Here is a 19,247-nt window from a genome sequence, read left to right as displayed (position 1 = left end):
ATCTTATAAAAAAGTAAACTATATATTCTATAAAAAACTGTTAATCTCTATGCCCTAATAAATGTTAACATATAAATAGTTCTTATTTATTATAAATTTATAATACTTTAACTGTTATATATATAATAATATTTTTCTTGAATTATTTATATATACGCAAAATGAAAAAATCATATATAAAAATTCATTCTCTTAATAAAGAATTTAATTTTTTTTCTCAACAATATTGTGACTTTAATAAAAAATGTTCATACATATTTATGTACCTTAATATTATTAAAGTATTTATTTTTTTGTTTATATAAGTGTTATTATAATAAATTTTAAATATCAATGAAATTGTTAAAATGACAAAAATGTGATAGTAATGAAATTATTCAGGATACATAATTTTTTATATTAACCTGATTATTCACTTTTAAAAAAAGATATAAACCAATAATTAAAAATGATTCTTATGGTTTTATTGTTCTTTTTTTTTATACATTATAATTTATAAATATTTTTATAATATCAAAGATATAAAATATAATTATAAAAAAGTATATGATTTAAGCAGCACTAAATTGATAAGTTTCAACACTTTTTTAAAATGAAGTACAAATGAAACAGAATAAAATTATTTCATAGGAATTTCAAAAAATATCATATATTTTTATTTTTTCCCTTTCAATTAGATATCTATTTTTATTATATTAATAAAAAAATTTAGACACTACCTTTTTGAGTTTTGAAGTGTGTTTATAAATTTTGACTTTCAATAATTCTTCTTTTTCTCTTTTTTGTAATTACAGAATAATACATTTCTTTAATATATAGTTAATAATATTTTTTCTTCTTATATTTTTTATTATTATTGTATAAATTATATATATATTTATTTATTTATAACATAAACCAATAGTAGATCTATTTGTTAAAATATTTAATCCATTTTGATACATAATAATTTTTTATTTTTATCATATTCCATAAAAAATTAGTAAATTATAAATTTTTATTTACTAGTTTGTATTGAGTAAAAGCTATAATAACAGAATTCTGCTTATTTTTTAAACATTATAATTAATGCAGTAATAATATTAATATAAAAAATATAAAAAATATGTTTCTGAATGAATTATAAGCATGACGATCAAATAACACAATCCTAACTGAAATATAAATACTTATTTGTAATATAATATCCTCATATTACATAAAACATATATATTATAGTATATCAATAATATTTTGTTAAGAAAACAATTGTTTTTACTTATTAATAATATTAACTTTATCCATATTTCAAAAAATATTTAATAAATTTAAATGAACTTAAATATTCTTATTTTATATTACAAATAATGAATATATAGTTCTTTTAAAGTATATTATTTTAATATATATGTCTCCTTTCAAAAAATACTTTTATGTTTTATAATGTAATATTTATATCACTTATATATTTCATTAATATTGTGTATAAATTACAGAGATATTAATACGTATGTTTTCTTATATTTCTTATATTTGATATGTAAACTTAATAAATTATTTAATTTAACTATAATATAAACATATTGCAAGTACATTAAAAATATATTAAATATTTTAAAAAAATATTTACATACATGGACTTACGAACATAGTTATGATTTAATATTAAAGTCGAATTACAAAACCGTAATGTTTTGAAATATATAACGAGCCTTGATATATATTATACTTTATTAAGTTAAACGATGATGTAAAAATTAAAAAAGCAAATTTTAATATTATAAATAAAAAAATGATATAAGAGCAAAAGAATATCCACTACAAAATAACGTTAACTAATATTTATTTTAGCAATTATAAATCTTATTGTACTATATAAAATTCTACATCGTTTATGAAGAAAAAGACAAATCATTACATATATGAAATAATAACAAAAACATATTTTTCTTTTATTTTATTTTTTAGTTTTTTTTTAAATATATTTGATTATATGTTAAATATATTAATTTAATTAAGATATAACTTATAATTTATATATCATACTAAACGTATATAATCGTTAGATAATTTAGAACAATAAAATATATATAAAAAAAAAATAATAATAATTTAATATTATTTTCTAAATACATTGTATTAAATGTTATAATATGTTAGAACTCATATGAAATATAATATCATAAATAAAGTAGAAGTAACATATACATAATTGAAAAATATTATGATATTAACATTCGAAAATGTTTTATTATATATTGAAATATAAACACGTACCATAAACAACATTGCTAATAAGTTGTATTCTCTGTAGATTATTATGATAAATATTGATTGAAATATTAATTTATATTTTTGTTATGCTATATGTACAAATGAATTCAATAATAAATTTTACTAAAGCAATTAAAATAAATATTATATTATTTGTATTTTTATTTTTAATACATAATAATAATTATTCTATAGTATAAACATATTTACTTTTTCTGCATACATTTATATATCGAATATAAATATATATATATCCCATTATGAAGGTTCTAAAGAAGAAAGTAAAACTTTAACTTCTTTATATAATACAATGAAGAGAATTAGCAGATTATTTTAAAATTATACGATATAGTGCATTCATGGAATATTATATTTATAATTAAAATAAATTTTTTGAGGATGTATATTTTTCATTTAACAAATAAATGCCTATTTTCATATACTATAATTCTTTTTAGCTAAATTTCTTCTTTTATTTAGTTAAATTTAAATTTTAGTAATATTCGTGAAGTTCAGTTTATTGACTAATATATATATTATTAAAACTTATTATAAATATTAATTTAAATAATATGAAAGGTATTAACTTAACAATAAAAAAAAAAATAATAAAATAAATGAGAAAATACTATATCTTATAAATAGTTAATATTTAACTATTTATAATATTTTAAAAGGCAAAAAAGGATTTCTGAAAAAATATTCAATTATAATAGGAAATTTATTTGAGAATATACTAAAATTAATTTATTTTTTTGTATAATATATCAGTACAATTATATAAGTCTCATATGAATAAAAAAATAGAAAAGCGAATTTCTCTCTATATTTTTTTTTATTTACAATAAAATAACCCTGTTTTTACAATTATTATTTTATTAATTAAAAGCGTTTATCTTATATTTTACTAACTATTTTACTTATTGTAATGTTAATAAAAAGTAAAGAGGAAATTTTTCCTAAGTAATTTTTGTTTTTAAAATCTATATATGAAAAAAAAGAAAATACTACATATTAACATATTATATATATTTTTTCATTTATATAAATATTAAAATGATACTAATTTAATTTTTGTTCCTTAATTCACGTATACCTATATACAATGGCAACTCACACTACAGAAGAAAACGTAAAATTTATTTTTGTTTTTTAATTATTATATATATTATTTTATCCAAGGTTTTGTTGTTCTAGAAATGATATATAAATCTATACAAGGAAAAATTTGTTTTGTGCATTTTTATATTATTATTTTATATTTTTTATTATTAGGAGAATACTGTGACATTATATGTTAAATATAAAAGTGAATTTGAAACAGTTATCGAAGATATTCAAAATGATAGTGGTGGAGAAAATCCTGGAATGAAATGTGCTCTAATGTTCGGAAATTATCCTAATTTTACTATACCATGCCAAGATGTTGGTAGATATTTAATTGAAATAAAGGAACACTATAAACTTGATAGCCTCAAACGTTGTAAATACTTAAATTATAGGATAAATTCAGATGAAATGTATAATAAGAATCCTAAATGGTTTCAGGGATATAATGAATTTTCATCCCTGTTAGATAATATATGTGTCCAAAAATTCGAAAGAATTCAACCTAATATTTTAGAAAAACTTAAAGAATTATACAGTTATTATAAGAGTTTTAATGAATATAATGGCAAGGAAAGTGATTCTGATGGTACAATTTGCATTAATATTAAAAAATGTTATAACTTTTATAACGATAATTACAAAGAATGTCAAAGAAATAATGAAGGTCTATTTTGTGAAGAGCTAAACAATTTTAAGAAAGCATATGATGATAAAATGAATAAATTATCTCCATGCATTGGTTTACCAAAAACATTACCACAAATAGAACAAACTTCAACAAAAATATTAACACCTACAAAAGAAGATGACGCATTTGTTCCCATTTTAACAACATCTATAGTATTACTAATGTCTTTTACTATATTTTTTTTATATAAGGTTAATAAGAATTATACTTAAAATTAATAATAATTTATCACATATAGAATAATTTATTTTCACAAAAATTATAAGCATATAAAAATTATATTTTTAAATAAATATACATATATTTTGATGTAGTTTACTCCACTGAAATCTTGGATATATTATCGTTTACGAAAAAAAAAAATTATTGAACTTAACAAATTTCAAGAAGCATTGAGCGAATCCTTACAAAACCTTCATGTAGTAGTAAATAGGAATTGTGAAGTAAGTTCTCATAATATAACCTATCAACCTCAAGGAGACACTTGATGTAAAATTAACCTTTTATGTCATTTTCAATAGAAAATAAAATACTTAGTGATATATATGTTACACTTATGTACAAATTCATTAAAAAGCAATGTAAACAATAAATAAAGAAATGAATATATGTCTATAAAAATTATTCAAAAATAAAGATTAAATACGATACTATTTTTAAAATTAGTAGTAGAAATTCCCTTTAAACGAGATTCCCCTTAAAATGAAATATAAATAATTTTAAAACTTAAGTATATAACACAAGATGATAAAGCAAAAGTGGATATCCTTATATAACAATATGAGGTAGCGTTTATTTTCTTAGTATTACAGAAGAAAAAACAACATTAGAAACAACAACAATAATAATATTATATAAATAAAAAATGTAAAACCTTGGAATAAAAACATTAATCAAAATATAAAGTATATATCTACTTTTTCTTTATAACTTTATTCAAAATTTTTATTATTTGTCCACTTTCAACTTAATGTTACTAAAAATGTTACACATTATGTAACATTTATAACGTTTTTTCTCTTCTATTGATATATATTATATGTGATATTGTTAACGGGGTATTTATGATTGGCGCTAAAGTAGATGAATTCTAATTTTAATTGAATTAAAATAGGAAAAATCCTAACCATTATTTTATAATTCATAAATATGTTCTGCTCTAGCATTATTCTTATTGTTTTTTTACTGCATTAATACCTTATTCTATACATAAGATACATATGATTAAAAAAATTGATATATGATAAATAATAAAAATAGTGTAACCACATTATAAATTTTTTGATAAAGTAAATTTTAATAATAACAAATATTATTTAAATGCCTATGTTTCGCTTTTATCTTCTCCATATAAAAAGAAAAATTCAACAAATATTCCCATAAATATAATAGCAAGTAACATGTTTATGTTTATAGAATCTGAGAAATAGAAATGTAATTCTTATTTTATTGTGTTTCCAGATAGAATCCATTTCTATATTATCTACACAATTTATTATCTATACATTCAAATAAGAATAATAATTTAGAAAGGGAGGATTTCATTTATCAATACATAAAATTTTTAGGCACCATGGTAATTTGTTAATTATAAACTTCATGTACGCCCTCACTTTTTTTATTTTACATAGTTACATATGTCTTTGGATTTTACTATAAATATGAATTTTAGTTATTAACAAAATATAATATATTTTGCACTATACTTAATATTGCGTTCAAAATAATAAACAAAAAGATATGTAATATTGAAATTATAGAAAATTATTCAAACACTGAAATATTCATTTAGAAAGAATAAATGAAATAATTTTAATGATAATGAGATACCAAATTTTATTTTTAATTATCTTTTCTTTACAGTAAGCATAGATTCAGTAAAAACAAAGTTCGGAGAACATGATTCATACATCTAATTAAAATAAAAGAAAAATTTAGTCTGTTATAATTGTTAATTATTGTTTTTATTTAAATAGAAATTATTTATTAAAAAATATATTTACATACATTGTCAACCACATACTGTGACACATAACAAAAATAAAATATAAAAGTAATAAAGTAATGTTATCTTACAACTTCATTTATTTAATATCGACTTAATATATTTTAACCAGAATTAATCTATAAAAGTTTTTTACTTAGTTCTAAAAATTCGATATATACTTAATTTAATTTTTATAAAGAAATAATTTTAGTGATGCAAAGGTTGCTTTCATTTATATATTAAAGATATAAGATTTAAACAAGAAAACATTAGCAATTAGAAAAATGTTTTTATAATTCGAAATGTATTTCTTTTAACTTTTTTTTAAGTATATATGTAAAAAAATATTTTATTTTCTTAAAACTATGGAGTATATTTTTTTCTTTTTAAATAATAATTGATTGTATATTTAATAATATTTATGAACTTATAAAATTAAATAAGAATGTAAATGAAATTAAAATATAATTCATAAGTTCTTAACTAAGAATCCTATTTAAAAGGATATTACTTAATTATGTGTTTATAATTTTACTTTTATTTCATGTAAGGAAAACTAAAATTCTAAAAAAAGATTTTTACAATTGATATATTTTATAACACATTTCACTTAAAATATATTATACAAAATAAATATTAAGTTCTTTCTTAAATAGAATAATATATATACATCAATGCATCGAAATATATTTACTATCATTCTTTTAATATAATCCAAGATATACTTATTGTTAATTTTAAAATAATACACATTCTTATTTACCTGAACAAATAATAATTTTAGATTACAATTCACAATATAAAAAGAAAAATATTTATTACAAACATCAATTTCTAGAGTTATAAATAATTATCTGTTTTGTACTATAATACATAAACATTTGAGAATAAACCCATATTTTTTATAGAAATATATTTAAAAATATAAATAAATACTTTATGTAATAATATTTATTAAGATACAATAATAATATCTATTCAAATTCAAAAGCATTAAAGTATTTAAATTCAAAAAGAGCAAAGAAAATATATATATGTTGTGCATTAAAAACACCAGTTATACACATATCCATTTACAATATTTTAGAAATTATAAGTATTTGTATTAGGAATATCACTAAATATATTACATACATTACTCATATTAAAGAATTAATTACAGAAATATATAACTCTATTAATATGCACTTTGTTCAGACATCAATTTAATTTTATTATATTTTTCATTATTTCTTAAGACTCTACAAATTCCTATTACAAGTACAATAATCAATATAAGCATAAGTACACCATATAATGTTAAATAAATAGAGGTCTTCAATGTTGTGTTCCACTCATTTATATAGTCATACAAAATTTTCATTATATTAGTTTCCTCTTTAATGGATTTCCATGCAGTATTCAAAGATTTTAACCTTGGTAATACATCAATTGCTGCTACAAACAAGGAAAAAATAACAAACATAGCAACTCCAATACCATACTTCCTAAATCTTATTTTGCTTAAAGATATATCACAAATTCTTCTATTCCTTTCAAGAAAATTATCGTAATCTTTTTTTTTAATCCATTTTTTTTCAAAATGAAAATGTTTTCCATCAAACATTCCATTGTTATAATCTATTACTTCCATATAATATTGCGCCTTATTTAATGAACTTTTATCAGATTTATTGTTTTTTTCCTTTGTTCCCTTTTTCATTAATAGTTATATCATACTTTTCATACTCATTATTATTTGATTTATTCTGTTTTAACCCTAAAATATGCGAATCCTTATCCTGTTTATATTTTGCTAATAATCTAAAGGTTATTGTATCTAAATTTCTTCCATGTTTGTATTTCGCATCTGCGAATTTATTAAATGTTCGCTAAAAAAAAAAAATTAATAAATTAAATTTATTTTATTTAAAGGATAAATAATTAATTCTATGAAATTTTAGTAATTAAAGTAGAATATGTAATAATCGTATAAAGAATATATCCTTATATAGTATTATCAAACCATATCATTGTTAAAATGCCATATACATGTTACAAGTATTAAGGAAGTAGTTTTAATTAATAAGATAGACTTAATTATTTGCACCATTATACATATCTTTAATATTCTAATAAATTAAGGAAAGAATTAATAATAGTATAATATGCTTCAAAAGATCTATAATGCTATATTTATTTTTATAACAATCTTTTGCTGTTTTCTCTGTAAAAAACTAATAAAAATTATATAAATAAAACATCTATTATAACATCCCTACAGAAAATAATTTTAAATATATATCATAAAATTTTAATCTTAATTTTTATAAAAAATTAACTCTCATTAGGATAAAATAATTTTTATTTATACTTAAATATTTTTAAACTATAATTTTATTATATAATATAAACAATTATGTAATACTTTTCATTAATTTTTTCCAAAATAAAATAAAAAAAATATATAATTATTGAATTTATATAGAATATATAACGTATAGAATACAGTTAATATACTGTTCTATAAATGAACACTATATGTACATTTCGTACAGATACTATATAACTAATAATTCTATTAGTATAAATAATTTATTTCAGAAGCACCTCTTATTATTTTTAAAAAATATTTATTATTTTAACAGAATAATAATGGTAATAATATACTGATAGAATAATATTTTGTGTTACATTAATCATTACAGATCCTTTAGGTAATCCCTGAGCACATACAATCTTATATAGTATTATATATATATTCTACTATCTGATATAAGCAGTAACATTTATTTTAAATACTAAAAAATACTGACTTTTTAATATTCTAAGATAATTTTTGAATATTAAGATTTTAAATTATGTTTAATATATACCATTATTAATTAATGATAAATCTTTATATTCATCTACTTAATTTTTTACATATTTTTTTTAATTAATTTTTTCTCATATAGAAGAAACCTTCACATACAAAAAAAAAATAAAATAAATAAACATTGTCAAAATATAAGTATTTGCCTTTTCTGTGCATATACTAATTTGATAAATGGACTAAAATATTTTAATATGTTTTATTAATATTTATTATTAAGAAGTATATATATGTAATTTTTATTAAAATTTTTATTATTTATATTTTTATTTTCCACATATGTTATTCCCATATATATCAGTCTAATTTTGTATTGTTCCTAAATATACTTTTACAAAGAAAAATTGTGCAATGATTATTTCTTTAACTATACTGCACATTTTAAATATTATATAAAGGTGATAATTCAAACGTATATTAATATTTTGTTGTTATTCTCATGTGAATACATAGAAAATTATATATAAAAAATAATGTTTAATCATGAAAATTACTTGGGAAATTGTTGCATGCAGTTTCTTATTTATTATGATTATTTAGATTAAACGTTTTTAAAAAAATATATTTGTCATTTTGATATAATTTATTAATACCTATCAAACGAATAATAAAAATATTACCAATTTATAAATCATTTATCAAATAATAATTCTTTTTTAATTTTTATTTTGTTTATAGAACTTTTATTATTAATTTGATAAAATTACTAATGGTTAATATACACTTTATGTAAACATATATATATTTATGAAATAGTGTTAAGTTTTAACTTAATATATTTACAAAAAGAGTAAACAATAAAACTTATATATAATACTTATCTATGTATTATTATTTTAAAGAGAAAATAACTGAATTGTTTTTCATTACCCTTAATGAAAATATTTATAGATATATAATACATTCTTAGAAGTCTACAATTATGAAAAAAAACAATATTATATAGATAACGATTTCAATATACAATTTATTAATATCAAATTACATATAATTAAGTAATTTTATCCTTTAGCGACGTAAAAAATAATAAAATTTATATAGCTTATTTATTTATAGATTATCAATATAAATTAAATTTAATTACTTTTATAAAAACCGAATTAACTCCAGAAGTAAGCACAATAATAAAAAGATGAATAGCGTTAACTGTTCATTTACATAAGAATAAAAATAAATTCAATTTTATTAAACAATATCTAATAACCCATACACAATAAAGTTATTATTTTTTTATATATTTATTTTTTCCCTTTCAAACTAGGAACAAATAGTTAAACAATTAATAAAAGCACTATTAAAATATGCATTATTTATAACAAATGTCTCATAAAACCTAATTTATAGAGTAATTAATATGTATTTTTAAGTAAATATATATATATATATATATATATATAATTCAACGCAACAAAATACATGCACTTCATTTGATTACTTACAAAATAAGTCGCGTTAATTCTTTATTTTAAAGTAGTGAAGCACATTTTTTGAATTATATCAACATATAATAATTTTAAATTATAAAAAGTGAAAAATTAAAAAATATTTTTTTATATAGTTCAAATATAAAATAGCATACGGCTTAAATGAAACAATAAAAATTGTACAATAAATTCATTTTAAGACGCATATATATATTTTCTATGAAGGTATATATAAATACACAAATATATATTTTAAGTAATAATTTGTAGTGAAATGAAATAATAATTTAAAATACATTTTGAAGAAAAATAATATGTTCAAATTCAAAAAAATCTAAGAATATATTTTTCTATTGTTGTATATCAAAAATTCCTTATTCATGTAGGTGCACTTAAATAAAAATAATCTATTATGAGAATATTTAATAGATATATAACTAAAGATAGAAAAGTTATTACTTCAAATTAATCACTTCCTTATAGAAAGGTTTGTATTTCTTATTATTCTTTTTACCTTTTTTTGAACTTAATTTTTTCATATTTTTTAACTTTTTTATGGTAGTAAAAAACCCCTAATATACATGTGACACCTATTATAAAGATGGGAATGAAATATATCAGAAAACCAAAGAAACCGGTTATATAATAATGTTTATCTATTGAGTTATCAGTACTACTTGTTACATTAACAGCACATTCGAAGAAAGATCTAAAAGGGGATTTTTTCAACCATTCATGCAGAGGTTTCAACATTACTTGTAAAGCTTTCACTTTTCCTGTAACTGTGTAGTTCAAATGTTCAGAGATAATATTCAAAATCTTAAACAATCCTCTTATAAGCCCATAACCCACGAATAAATCTAGTAAAAGTAATATGGATAACAACAAAACAAAAAATATAGGTAAACCTAATCGAAATCCGTACTTTTTAAGTATTATTTTTTGGTAAATATTATTACTAACCCCCCTGTTGTTTTTAAGAAAGGTAGCATAATCAAGTTCTTTGAATATCTTTTTTTCGAAACGAGAATATTGTTCGGTTTCAAATATACGAGAATTATTTTTCTTATCTTTTTTTTGCCTTTCTATATTCCTTGATAAACTTCTATTTGATTGTCTTTTTAATTGTGCAAATATGTTTTCATTATTAAATATATCTTTTCCTTCTGTCATATCACAATTTGGTATCCCTTCTTTTAACCCCATAGTACACAAATCCTTATTATGCTTACATTTTGCTAATAATCGATAATTCTTTGTATTTAATTTTTTGTCATTTATATAGTTTTCACCCAAAGATCCATAAGATGTCCTCTAAAACAATAAAGTAAATATTTATAATTAAAAAGAATCAATGATATTATGCTAAAAAAAAGTATTAATAAATATAAAGCACAAGAAAAAGAAATATTTGCAAATATCATTAAATAATATTATCATACAGTTTCATTGCTAAAATGGCATATCCATGTTAAAGGTATAAACGTAGCAATATTAATAAATAAGAGTAACTTAATTTTTTTTTCCATTATATAAAATTTATATGTTGTAGTACGTTCGATTAAAAAAAAATTATATTCATGTAATATACATTTAATAGTGACACTACATCTATTTTTTTAATTTTTTATTATTCTGTTCTCATAAAAAAATTATGTAACAGAAATATCAATAATACATTTTATAAAACAGAAAAAAAAAAAAAATGTTATAAATTATTTTAAAATTTTTATTTTAATTTTATTCTCTAAAATATAATTTAATTAAGATAATTATAATTTATTTTAATTCATACATATTTAGAATGTACAATTTTGTTACTTAGAATAGTAAATGAATACATATTATTATTAATTCTTTTCAAAAAAAAATATATTTTTTTTTTTTATTTGCTATTTGCAAATATTGAATTTATCTACAGTGTAGAATACAGAGAATATAGATATAATCTATTGTTATAATTATTGATACATTAATTACTGATGTTGCCAAATTTGCTATTTTACTATATATATTATTATAATTCCATAAACATCATATATTCCAAAAATTGGATATTTTTGATATAAAATAATAATTGTTCGAACAATATTATAATAGTAACAATAAATTAAAAGAGTAATAATTTGTAAAAAGGTTTCATTCATTGTTTTATAAATACTTTAGTTACTCTTTAAACATATACATTCTCTTATATACTACAACATATTTAAAAAAATTAAAATCTCCCTACATAATATATGAACAATTTATATTTTTAATGTAAATAAATGTTTATTTTTTGTTCAAGTATATATAGTTTTAAAAATTCGAATTATTAATTTTATTTTATATCATAATTTCTTTCTTTAATTTTTTAAATTCATTTATTTAATATATATATATTTAAAAGAAATATAAACATAGCAAAAAAAAAATAAATAAAAATATGAATTGTATTAAAATATTTATCAGAAGGTAAATTTTTTTTTGCAACCTTCCAAAAATTATTATCAACTTGTTAGTGTCCAACTGTATTTAAACAAGAAAAAAGGAATACATAGTATTCTACATGATTTAAGGAATAAATTTTCAAATTTTAATACCTTATAATTAACAAATAAAATATCAATCTAAATTAGGAGGTTCAAATGGAAATTACAAAGTAGTAATTTTAATAAATATACAATTTAATTACTTGTAAGGCACTTAAATAAAACGTATTGAAAAATTATGTAATTTATAATTAACAATTTCAGACATATTATAGCTTAATATTTACTTAAAATATATAAGTGCTTATATATTTATAATAGCATAATAACGTTTATATGAATTGACTTATATAAATAAAATTAATTTCCTTTTGTTTATCATTATATTAATAAAAAGAGGATGAAAAGAAAATTCCAAAAATTTAGGAGCTACTAATGTAAATTATCTATAATTTTACATGTATTTAATACCTTATTACTGCTCCGGAAAACCTATCAATAAAGAAAAAATAAAAAGCAACAAAAATGCGTACATTATTATTAATATGTATGCATGATATGGAAAAATATATATTTAACATTAAAAGTTATTTATATTTTATTTAAACCTTAATTGAACTTCATTAAAAATGAATTAATATCATTTAATGTACAGTTATTCTTTAAGATTGAATCAATATAGTAATTGTTTTATTGTCGCAATATAACATAAGACTAAAACAGCTTCAAAAATATATTCACTTAATGTATTCCAAAAAAAAAAAAATATATTTTTTTTTTATCACCACACTTTTTAACAAAGAAATTTAGGTAATATTTATAATACAGAATTATCTATAACAACTTATTAAATAAAAAAATAATACCACAAATGTTTCTTAAGTCATGCATATAATTATAAAGCTTTACGGATTTTTAAAATAATAATGTTCTATTAATAACTTATTTTTAAAAATAAAATAATATTTGTATATTATAACAATACCATAATTGAAACATGTGAAATATATAATAATTTAGTAAAAATATTCTTATATTATGTTTTAAATATATAATTATCAAAATACTTTTTACATAAATTATTTATTATGTTCACGCGTACCTAGAAAATACATATAAATTGATTAAAACACAAAATTATAGTTTTATTAAATGAAGAAAAAAATAAAAACATTAAATAAAAAATAAAATATAATGTGTTTCTTTGAAAAATTCTCAAAATAATTAAATTCTTAATATAGAAAAAATAAAAAAGAAAAAATATAATTCTTAAAAATATAAATTATCTCACTAAATTGAATAATATTTTAAATGTAACTTCATGTATTAAATTTAGCGAATACATATTTCTTACTACAAAAATTTAAATTAAACATTTATATACACATTTTTTTTATATAAAGCACATACATTGCTATGAATACAGAAAAATATCAATTTCTCCACTTTATAAAGCACATTATATATATATACATATATATATGTTAATTCAGATTAATAGACAACTTAAACATATTATATCATAATGAGAGAACATTTAGAATAACATGCTACTACTATAAATATTTAGAATATACATTTTTACCCTTATTTTTAAAGACATATTCATATAATTTATTGTTTCCTAAATAAAATATATATGTATTTAACAAGGAAATATTTTGAAAATATATTATTATGCAGAATAATATAAATTTTTATTAGTTTCTAGAAAAACATTTTTCTTCAAAACACTGTTTCAATGTAAATATTCTTTAACTAAATTTTCTTTCACTTCAAATACGTATAGTAATAGTTTACCCAAGATTTGAATAACCGCAGAAATACCCAAAACCACAAACTATAAAAAATACCTTGTAAATCTATCGTACATTTCTAATGACGTATATAATATAAATCCTATTATCAAGCGTTTTTCTGATACAGCGAATGTTAAAAAGATTTTAGTACATACTGCATGTAATAATTTTTTTTTCCGAGTGTAATAGTTACATTTCATGTATTATATATGAAGGAATAAATTTCCTATATAATAGTCTTTCAAAAAATTTTCTATCTCTGAAAAAATTTGATATGTAACATTAGTGTATTTCTCGATTATTTATTATAGATGTAGCACTTAAATTATCATAGTTTGTAGATTAACTTTTCACATCATACTCGATTTCGTAATAATCATCTTAATTTTTTTTAATAATAATAACTATTTATAAGTAACATAATATTCAAAGCCGAATTTCTCGTTTTTCTCGAATTTTCCAGTTATAATATACCCTTTCTTGAATTAAAGGTTCTACCTTTACTGTTCGTATTATCTACGTATTTATCATATATACACTACAAAAAAAAAAAAATATTTTTAATGTTCATAATTTTGATAAATTTAAGTATTAAATGAATCTTATTTATTAGTATGTATATATATAGTACGAATTAAAATATAAAGAGAGTGTCCTTCATCTTTATCATTTTATTGCATTGTTGAAATAATAACTTAACCGAATAAAGCGCATAAATGTAGGAATTTTAAATTATATAACTAATTCTTCTCATAGATTTGGTATTCTTTAATATTATAATATCCTTAATTCTGTAAACAATTTTCCATATAATTACAGAGTATTCTTAGAAAAATTAAAATATTGGCGCTGATATTTTATTTTATTATACATTTTAAAAAAGGACTAAAACACAAAAATAAAATACACATAAAAAGTTCCACAAAAAAAGTTAAATTTAAAAATGTTTTAGTAATTATTTTCAACAAAAGTATTTATAACATATGCATCATCAAATAAAATAGATGTTGGTGAAACAAATTTTATTAATGAATTCCCCAATATATATATATATTTTAACAGGCTAATATAATAATTCTAAAAATTCGTTGTAAACATTTTCCATAAAAAAAATAAAATAAAACGTATCTTTTGATGAATAAGTATTTTATTTTATAATTATAATATAAAAATTTGATTAGGCGCGAACAGGTATATTAGAATATATTAGGAATATAGTTATTAATTTTTTGCCGAGCTTCCAAATAATGAGCACAGATATTTATACATATTTTACCATCAAAACATTATTTTAAAGTTGAAAAACTTTAATCACTATACTTTGTATAATAATATTCTTAAAATGAAAAAAATTAAAGAAAAAAGTAAAAGATTTTTTTATAGAAAAATTTATAATCTAATATACGCAGTATACATACGACATGTATAATATGTATATTCGAATTATTTTAAAATTGCATTCTAGCATTTAATTTACCTGAAAAATTTTGATGCTTTAAAATTTATTAACAAATTTAACTTTTTTACATATATGTACTTACTATTATAAACGGCATAGTATAATTTTTATATAATTTAAAATAATGCACTTTATTTATTATGACTAAAAAGAAATTTATTAAGTTTAGTAATTAGGTAATATATTTATTTATTTTTCCTAATAAAACATATCATATTAATTATGTTTTATAGGAATAATACCATTCAAAAAAGAGACTATTAAAATTAAAGGAAGCGTACTAAATATAAACTATTAGTAAGAAAATTAAAAATAAATTATAATAATAATATTATTTTAAATAAAATAAGTTACAACATAAAATAATATGTGTTAAGTTTATTAAACATAATGTATAAAAAAGCATATGATAAAATTTAGTAAATTTTTTAATGTATGATTTTTCTTTTGGGCATTTTTATAAATGATACAAAAATTTACATATTTTTATTGACTTATAAATTGGTATTACCCGAAATATACTAAATTACACCTACATTGTAACTTACATAAATGTATAAAAATCGTATATTAAATATAACTATATAAGCAAAAATATTTGTATTCTGTATTGTATGTTTAATATAATAAATGTATATAGTTGTAAATTTTTAATATCATAAATATATTATTTTTATTATATAATAATCAATTGATACCAATTTTTGCAAGAAAAATACTTTTCTAAAAAATAATTAATTGTAAATAAATATATAATATTCTTAAATTTTCCATATACTACATAACATACATTACCCTGAATCAGTATATAAAAATAAGATAATTATTATATTATTTCATGTTTTTTTAAGTATATACGCTATATTAATATATATATTTAGATATAAATATTATTAATAAGATTCAATATTCAAGATATTTAAATTCTTTTTTCAACTTGATGATCCTTCGTCAAAATTTACAAATTTGGGTTCATATAAAAAAGCATGACATTGAAACTTAATGATGAATACTACCTATTATTAAGATTATACAATTATAAAAATTATAAGAACATGTAAATTTGTCATTAATAATTACCATCTAAACATTCATGTAACTAATCAATTTGATGTTTTTTAGGTATATTCTTTTCTTTTTTTTTTTAATTATTTTATACAAATTATAATTATTGAATATATTCACGTCAATTTAAATTAAATAGTTATTCCTATTCATCAAAATGGAAGAACAAACAACAAATAACTTTCATTTTTTTTTGAAATATTTAATTAGATACATAGAAATGTATACAACATAAATTATTGGCATTATAAAATATATATATTTATTTTATAAGTGTACATCAATGAATTCCCATATATATATATATATATTTATCAATATAAATCCCTTAATTCTTGTTTATTTCTTGTAGGTTTAATGCCTCTTTTAATAATTATTTCTAATAAAAATTGATTTTATATTAATAATTTATGTTTCCTCGAATTAGAGATGTTTTAATGTTGTAATAATAATGGTTTATATGACGTTTTTAACTTCTATATACTATTCAAAAATAAATTTAAGGTATATATATTTCCATCGAAATTATTATGTCCCTATTGTTTCATTAAGTAATAATTTTATAATAACTTGTATTATAGAAGTAATGTTCCTCTTCTATAATATATTACAACTACAAATTCTATAATGTATGCTCTCACAATCATATATTTGATAGTATAATAGCTGAAATGATGACCATTATATTTTATATCTATATATATTTCATTCTACTTAACTACTGTGATATTTATTTATTCTAATTAATTTATATATATCAAAATTTATTGAATCTTTTCATACTATTTATGGGTTTATATACATTAATCTAATGTAATGTTTACAAAAAAAAAAATCAACCAATAATTGTATTTTAATTTTTCTTTTTTTAGTTTCAAATGAATAAATGCATTATATACATACATGCATTAGTAATTTTTTTGTTCATATTTTCTATTATTACTTGTGTACATATCCTTATATACTTGTTTATATAAGTGAATATTATAAACATGATAATTCATTCGTAAGACTACGTTATGCATATGTAGTATATGTGTATATGTAAACTCTTTTCACATTACTCCAACGAACTAATAAATTTTACGTTTTAATTTTATACCTTTCCATTTTCAACTTTCCATTTTGTGCTTTCTGAATATTTACAACAAATATACTAATTAAAAACCTGTATATTATTCATTAATAAAGGTAATCAAATATAATTTTATAATTCTGACGTAATATAACATGAAGCTCTTTTTAAACGAATTATCTATATAACTAATAAATTTAATCAACGCCAACTTTAGTTTCATTATTATGTAAATTTGTTTATACTTACTTTTTTTAACATCCTTAAGAGAAATATCTTTTTCAATTAACTTCATACATTGCTGATATTCTCCCTTGTCATATATCAGAGCTCTATCATTTGTACTATTATATCTTATATACGTAAACATTTATATAGACTCATTTACAACAGGGAAACATAGGTTGGTAATGTGAGAAATAACATGTGCATAAATTTTCCTCATACAATCGTTTATATGTATATATATATATATATATATATATATATATGAGTATGTATCCTTTTATAACTTTTCAACATAAACAGTCTAAAACAACCAAGGAAAGGTAGTACAAGAAAAAAATAAAAAACATATAGACACATAAATTCTCTGTAGATAAATAATCAATGAATCATGAATAATGTAATCTTGTGCACACACACAATTGTGCAGTCAAAACAATTAATTTATTTTTTTACATAAAATTAACTTTTGAGGAAAATGCTTTATTAGATATATTTTATTTTAAATGGTTTATGTGCATATTAGCAACTTTAAAAATATATTCTTCTAATAAAGACAACTTAAAATAAATTTACGTATATAATTAAGAGGCTTGGTCATTATAAGAAATTCCTGAAAAAATGTTATGGTGGTAAATAGGTAAAGCATGCCATATAAAATACATTTTATAACGTTTATGTGTTTAATATTTTCTTGCTGAACCTGTTCAGGAGAAACTTCTTCCAATGACACAATAAAATATATGATTGAACGATTCAAAATATTTTACTATGTATAAGAATACATATGCGTTTTATGATATTTAGAAAGATACGTAGAGGGAAACGAGTGAA

General features: G+C 18.6%; 3 protein-coding genes across 3 annotated transcripts; 1 reads left to right on the top strand and 2 right to left on the bottom strand.

The window, feature by feature from the left end:
• Positions 1-3,358: 3,358 nt before the first annotated feature.
• MKS88_000169 (uncharacterized protein) lies at positions 3,359-4,539 on the top strand (the record flags this gene model as incomplete). The annotated part of the gene is made up of 3 exons (XM_067215316.1): positions 3,359-3,385; positions 3,529-4,242; positions 4,366-4,539. The coding sequence occupies 3 exons, from the start codon at positions 3,359-3,361 to the stop codon at positions 4,537-4,539; spliced, it is 915 nt and encodes a 304-aa protein (XP_067075975.1).
• Positions 4,540-7,215: 2,676 nt separating this feature from the next.
• On the bottom strand, positions 7,216-7,671 carry MKS88_000168 (uncharacterized protein; the record flags this gene model as incomplete). The annotated part of the gene is made up of 1 exon (XM_067215209.1): positions 7,216-7,671. One exon carries the CDS (start codon positions 7,669-7,671, stop codon positions 7,216-7,218), a length of 456 nt encoding a protein of 151 aa, XP_067075974.1.
• A 3,155-nt stretch (positions 7,672-10,826) lies between these two features.
• MKS88_000167 (fam-l protein) lies at positions 10,827-11,845 on the bottom strand (the record flags this gene model as incomplete). The annotated part of the gene is made up of 2 exons (XM_067215099.1): positions 10,827-11,630; positions 11,759-11,845. The coding sequence occupies 2 exons, from the start codon at positions 11,843-11,845 to the stop codon at positions 10,827-10,829; spliced, it is 891 nt and encodes a 296-aa protein (XP_067075973.1).
• Positions 11,846-19,247: the final 7,402 nt, after the last annotated feature.

Source organism: Plasmodium brasilianum, assembly GCF_023973825.1.
Source record: "Plasmodium brasilianum strain Bolivian I chromosome Unknown PB_00_04, whole genome shotgun sequence".
Lineage (NCBI taxonomy): Eukaryota > Apicomplexa > Aconoidasida > Haemosporida > Plasmodiidae > Plasmodium > Plasmodium brasilianum.
This window is presented reverse-complemented; position numbering and strand designations above follow the sequence as displayed.